The following is a 6,441-nucleotide window of genomic DNA, read 5'->3' as shown; positions in this document are numbered from 1 at the left end:
TGCTGGGGGTGTGGCCTGCGGCGGGTGCCTCTGGAAGGGCGGGGCGAGGGTCTGGGGGTGTGGCCTGCGGCGGGGAGGGCGGGGCGAGTGCTGGGGGTGTGGCCTGCGGCGGGTGCCTCTGGAAGGGCGGGGCGAGTGCTGGGGGTGTGGCCTGCGGCGGGGCGTCGGGGAAAGGCGGGGTCTCGGCCGGCGCTGACGCAGCCGTGGCGGAGGCGGCTTTGGAAGCCGTGCGGAGCGAGTTACGAGAGTACCCGGCCGCTGCAAGGGGTGAGTGGCTCTCCCACAGGCTGCGGCGATTTCCGAACACGGGAGGGGCCCTGGGATGCCGCTGACACCGGGGGCTCGGAACCTCGTGTGTGCGACTGCCCTGAGGCCCCGCTCGGGTTGCTCTTCTGTGGCAACCTGCTTCCCTTCTCCCGTGTTCGCGCGCTCCCGCGGCTTCCTGGGTGATTCTGTTCACGTTATTCCCAAGGCCCGGTGCCGTCTTGACCGTGGTCGCGGCGAAGCCCTGTGTTTCCTACAGTCTTGAGCAGCTTGCTGTTGCCCTTGTTGAAAGCTCATCGAAGGCACACAGGTGGTGGTCGGATTCCTCCCCCACGTGCGCCGCCTCCGACCTCAACTCCCTTGTCGCACTTTGGGAGGATTGCAGGCTGACCAGATGGTCCCTGGCTCTTCCCCTGCTTGGTTTTTATTCCTTTTCTTTCTTTCTCTCTTCCCTCCTTCCTTCTTTTTTCTATTTTTAAATGATTTCTTACCACTGAACAGCAACACAGGCTCATGTGTATGTGATGGGTATGTAATATACAATGGTGCGCAATGTAAATGAAGCAAGGTTCCCTCCCAGCCCCAGTTTGCATTCTTACAGAAAGATTGTTTATATCCGTGCACACACGACTTTTTACCCTTTTTTTGTACAAATAGTAGCCTGCTAAACACACTCTTCTGCACCGTGTATCTTGGAGATCATTTCACATTCCTCTACCTCAGTCTTTTTCACGTCTGTGTGCTAGTGCTGTATTCACTTAGTCATTTAGGTCATGTCCAATCCGTTGTTTTCAATAATGCTGCAACGAATACTTTGAGGATTGATTTAACAAATACTTATTCAGCATCTCTGTGTGCCAGGCTCTGTTCAGTGTGTTTGAGATACATCACTGAACAAAACAAATCTGTCTTTTACAGTCTATGTCCTGTTACATTCTAAGTGAGAAGGTGGACAATTAACCACAGGTGTACTGAATGAGTACATTGTAGAGTAGAAGAAGTAGGTTAGAAGGTAAGTGCAGGCAAAGCCCTCTGTGGGAGTGTGCCTGATGTGTTTAGGAAACAGTGAAGAAGCCAGTCTGCAGGAGCAGCGTCTTCTGCACATGTGTGAGTATGTTTGTTGGTTAAATTCTTTATATTTTTTGAGACAGGGTCTTACTGTGTCACACAGGCTGGAGTGCAGTGGCACGATCATAGCTCGCTGCACCTCGACCTCCCAGGTTCAAGAGATCCTCCTGCTTCAGCACCTGGGAGTAGCTGAGACTACAGGCATGCGCCACCACGCCTGGCTAATTTTTTTGAATTTTAGTAGAGACAAGGCTGGTCTCAGATTCCTCAAACAATCCTTCCACCTCAGCATTCCAAAGTTTTGGAACGCCGTGGAACACATAAGCCACTGCTCCCGGCCTTGTTAAATTCTTAGCAGAGTTACGGGGTCAAAGCAATTGTTTGGATCCCTTTTGAAATTTTCTCACTTGGAAGCCCCAGGAGAGGAAAGCAGCCATTCTCTAAAGGAAATGGTGAGCAAGTAAAACAAATCCCTAATTGCAGAAGTCCAAAGGGTGAAAAAATGGCAGTTTCCATGCATTTTCAGAATCCCAGGCTGTGTGCAGGACTCACGCCTGTAATCCTAGCACTTCAGGAGACCAAGGTGGGAGGCATCTCTTGAGTCCAGGAGTTCAAGACCAGCGTGGGCAACATAGTGAGACACCATCGTGTGGTGGCATGTGCCTGTAGTCCCACCTCCTGAGGCAAGAGGATTGTTTGAGTCCAGTAGTTTTGATGACAGTGGCGGGCAGTTTGAAGCAGATGCTGTCATCATGCTGGCTGCAGTGGGGAGGCACAAGTCGGGCAGCAGAAGCGGCTCTGGGAGCAGCAGTGGTGGTAGTGAGTCCCCTGTTCCCTGCATCCCCGAGGCAGCCGACTGCACCACCCCCACCCTCACATGGCTGGGCAGGACCTGCTCCTAAGCCCAGACCCTCTGCTGCAGCCTGAACCTCGCTCCCTGCCACATCCCAGAAGCCTGCGAGCACCCTGCCAAAGGTGCAACTGGGACTTGTAGGGACTTGTACTTGTGAGTAGAAAAATACTCACACATGTGCACAAAGACCCTGCTCCTGCAAACTGGCTTCTTCACTGTTTCCGGAACACAGGACTACTAGGCTCATTTGTTTGGGGTGGTCAGAGCTGCCATGCCATATGCACCTTACCCGCCACCGCTGTGGGGAAAATGCGAAGAGGAGAGGCAGCTGGGGCCACATGTTCCACAGAGCTGGCGGGAACTGGGGACAATGGGAGCCCCACCCCTTCCAAGTTGGTAGAGTAGGAGCTCCCTAGGTGCAATTACAGCCACCCAAGCCAGGACTGCAACTCAGGCACCCCTGTGCTCTTGGGAGCCAGGAGCAGGCAGGAGCCCCACTCTCCTAGATGCAGCTGCAGCCTCCCAAGCTGCAGCTGTGGACCCAGGCATGTCTGCACTTTTGGGGACCCAGGAAGGCCCCTTCCTGCTGCCGCAGGCTTGGAAGTGCCTGATCCTGCTGTCTGGCTTCTCCCCACTGTCAGCACCTGATCAGATCATGGAGCAAAGTTGAGGCCGAGCCTGGGTGCTATTGCAGTGCTGACACACCAGCCCCCTGCCTCCTTGGCCCCCTCTGGCCTTTGGGTGCCAACGAGCATGGGAGGGAGGCCGAGAGGGGCTGAGGGCAGCTCAGTGCTGGCCTGCAGGCACCCCTTGGCACAAACAGCTTGGGTGCCGTGAATGGTGGCAAGAGGCAGACAGGTTCCTGGGTGGAAGGTGGCGGGTCCCGGTGAAGCCCGACCTTCAAGCCAGGGAAGGCCTGAAGCCTGGGGGCTGGGCTGCCGGTTCCATGGACCGGAATGGGAACTTTTGGTGCTTTTTCCGGCCCACCCGTGGCTGCCCATGGACCAATAGGCATGGACGTCCTCCCCTGTGAGACCCATAAAAAGCCCCTGACTCAGCCAGACCAGAAGAGACGATGGGACGACCAGCTGCGGGGAGGAGCTGCCCACTGTGGGTCTCCTCTGAGCTATTCTATGGCTCAGTAAAGCTCCTCTTTGTCTTGTTTACCCTCTGCTTGTCTGTGTGTACCTCATTCTTCCTGGATGCAGGACAAGAATTGGGACCTGCTGAGTGGCAGGGCGAAAAGAGCTGTAACATGAAGAGGGCTGAACCATGCGTCTTGCTCGCCACATTGTGGGTGACCAGAAGGAAAGAAGAGCTGCGGCCCTTTGGGGAGTCCAGACCCAGGAGCTCCCCAAGCTGGGGTTCTGACACCCTCTTTAGGGCTCTGCGGTTCCTGGTATCTGCAAGCTTCCAGGCACCACCATGCTTCCCAGTGTCAGCTGTGGAAGCTGCTTATGGTACACCTGGTCTAGCTGCAGCCTTGCAGGAAACCAGCGCCTGTGTTGGCACCTGAAGCTGCCTGCCCCACCGCAGCCCACATGCCTAGCTGTGCGCAGTGGCCAAACCCCACACTCATTTTTTTTTTTTTTTTTTTTTTGAGATAAAGTCTTGCTCTGTCACCCAGGCTGGAGTGCAGTGGCACGATGATAGCTCATTGCAGCCTCTACCTCTTGGACTCAAGTGATCCTCTGGCTTCAGCCTCTAGCGTAGCTAGGAGTATAGGTGCATGCCACCATGTCCAGTTAATTTTTAATTTTTTTGTAGAGATGGGGTCTCCCTACGTTGCCAAGGCTGGTCTTGACCTCCCGGCCTCAGCAATCCTCCTGCCTCTGCCTCCCAAAGTGCTGGGATTACAGACATGAGCCACCACATCTAGCCCTAAAATATATAGCATGTCAGATGGTGATGAATGCTAACGAGAAAAAATACGGAAAGGGATATAAAGATTTGCGGCAGGGGGACAGATTATAAATTTAGAAAGTATAGTCGGAGAAGGAAGTCTTATCAATGTGATATTTGAGTGAGGACCCAAAGGAGGTAGCTGGAATGTGGATGCCAGCGGAGGAGAGGAGACGGTGGGTTTGAGAGACATAGACAGAATCAACAGGACTCAGAGCCAACCAGTAGGATGACGGGAGTGAAGGAGAAAGCTGAGTCAAAAAGATTTTGATTAGAGGTGACACAGGGCCACTGTAGACCCCTGCGCAGGCGGCACACCACGCAGCCTGCCGAAGTGTACGTGGTGGCCCTGGGTGTCTGGAGATGGTGATGCTGTTCAGCAGGACCCAAACCATAGCAGAGCCCTTCCTTTTCCTCCATTGGTGTCATCTGGTAGTTTGTCTTCCCGGGTAAAAAGGTTGTAAATTTCTTAAGATGATGATTGTGTCATCCCTGATAGCCCCAGATTAGCCAAGCCAAGTGCTGAGCACATTCCTGGTGCTCAGTAAATGTCACTGTTAAAGGGGGCTTCCCAGAGCCACACAACACCCAGAATAGCCCGTGGCCATGGGGCCTCAGCCTTACTCATTCTGGAGCTCCCAATGCCACTTCCATGGTGGCCTTTCCTGGTAGATGCTAGGAGGCTGGCCTCTCCAGGGTGGGAAGGCATAGGGTCCACTGTGCAGACACAGCCCCACAGGGGATTTGGCTTATGGGCTGGGTAGCAGCCTCTGGCCCCGTGGACGGTCATGGCCCATGCTGGTGTGTGTGTGTGATGCTTTCTGCTTTCATTTTTCAGTCCTCATCTTTCTATTACCTGGTTGTCCAGGGTCCTTTGGTCACCAACGAGCATTTCCCAGTGACACAGCGCGGCCTTTCCAGGGAGGGCATCTCTTGGGCAGGGACTGGGTGCTGCAGACATCTGCCCTTCCATCCCCTGTCTTCTTCTTTCTCTCAGAGCTCTGTGTGCCTCTTGCTGTGCCCTACCTGGACAAACCCCCAACTCCGCTCCACTTCTACCGGGACTGGGTCTGCCCCAACAGGCCGTGCATCATTCGCAACGCTCTGCAGCACTGGCCGGCCCTCCAGAAGTGGTCCCTCCCCTATTTCAGGTGGGAGCTGCCCTGGGGTCAGGTGTGAGCAGTGATTACTGGCATCTGGGCATGGGCTGAGTGTCCATTCCTCTAGAGCCACAGTGGGCTCCACAGAGGTGAGTGTGGCCGTGACCCCAGATGGTTACGCGGATGCCGTGAGAGGGGATCACTTCATGATGCCAGCTGAGCGCCGCCTGCCCCTGAGCTTCGTGCTGGATGTGCTGGAGGGCCGGGCCCAGCACCCTGGAGTCCTCTATGTGCAGAAGCAGTGCTCCAACCTGCCCACCGAGCTGCCCCAGCTGCTGCCTGATCTGGAATCCCATGTGCCCTGGGCCTCCGAAGCCCTGGGTGAGTGGAGGTGGGGTGGTCCTGGCCCTGGACAGGGAAGATATGGGAAGGAGGGGGGTCAGCCTGTTTGCCCTTAGGTGATGACCTGGCCTATGGGCTTGGTCCTGTCAGCATCTGGTGCAGCTCACTAAATACATTCCCAGGCCTTGACTTAATCATAGATGAACTGCCAAAGATTGTTGTCCTTCCTTCTGCCCCAGGGAGGGAGGACCCCTTCCCCAAGATTTCCCAACCTCTGCCTCTTCTCCCTGACCCCTTTCTTGGGATTCTTCTGTGCTCACCCAGGTTTTGGCTCTGGCATCACTGGTTGGCAGCTTTCCCCAGCCTGGCCTTCCTAACTTGCTCTCTGCCTTCTGCCCTGCAGGAAAGATGCCCGATGCTGTGAACTTCTGGCTGGGGGAGGTGGCTGCGGTGACTTCTTGTAGGTGTAAGGGGAATACAAAGGTGGGGAAGCAGCAGGTTGGGGCAGAGGGAGGGAAGACGAGGCCAGGAGTGGAGGGATGGCCCTGGGTGGAGGTTGGGCTGTTCTCTAAGATTTCTTTTGGCTTCTAGGACTCGGGCACCACAGAGGGTTTCCCCTGACAGCTGAGGTCGGGGAATGGACCCATGGCATTGGGGGCGGGTGCATTGTTTCTTCTAGACCCAAAGAAACCTCCCTGAAGGCCCGCTGGGCCAGGGGGTAAGTGTAGGAGAACTTACCCTCTTGTTGAAGAGGAGTCCAGGGCCTGGTGAGCATCAGGTCCCTGGTAGGCAGAGTTCCAGAATGCCCATCAGAGCCCCTGGCATCTCCAGCCCACTGGCTCTGTGCGTGCTTCTCTTTTGTCATAGGCCGTCTTGGGGTGCAGGGCTCTCAGCATGATGGTTTGCCTCCTC

At 55.5% G+C, this 6,441-nt stretch overlaps 1 protein-coding gene across 12 annotated transcripts in view; it reads left to right on the top strand.

Moving 5' to 3' along the window:
• Window positions 1–167: 167 nt before the first annotated feature.
• LOC129135285 (cytosolic phospholipase A2 beta-like) overlaps window positions 168–6,441 on the top strand; it is a 29,243-nt gene continuing 22,969 nt past the window's right edge. For 8 of the 12 annotated variants that reach the window (XR_010156825.1, XR_010156822.1, XR_010156823.1 and 5 more), the window contains exons 1-2: window positions 5,116–5,568; window positions 5,933–5,995. Coding sequence is in view for 8 of the 12 variants with exons in the window: in XM_063810198.1 (XP_063666268.1) it covers window positions 5,394–5,568; window positions 5,933–5,995 (238 nt within the window). In the remaining 4 variants the exon portion in view is untranslated. Of the gene's footprint in view, window positions 268–5,084; window positions 5,569–5,932; window positions 5,996–6,441 lie in introns of those variants that run through there. The other 4 variants (XR_010156826.1, XM_063810201.1, XM_063810196.1 and 1 more) reach the window with 3 other exon arrangements.

This window comes from Pan troglodytes, chromosome 4 (assembly GCF_028858775.2).
Source record: "Pan troglodytes isolate AG18354 chromosome 4, NHGRI_mPanTro3-v2.0_pri, whole genome shotgun sequence".
Classification (NCBI taxonomy): domain Eukaryota; kingdom Metazoa; phylum Chordata; class Mammalia; order Primates; family Hominidae; genus Pan; species Pan troglodytes.
This window is presented reverse-complemented; position numbering and strand designations above follow the sequence as displayed.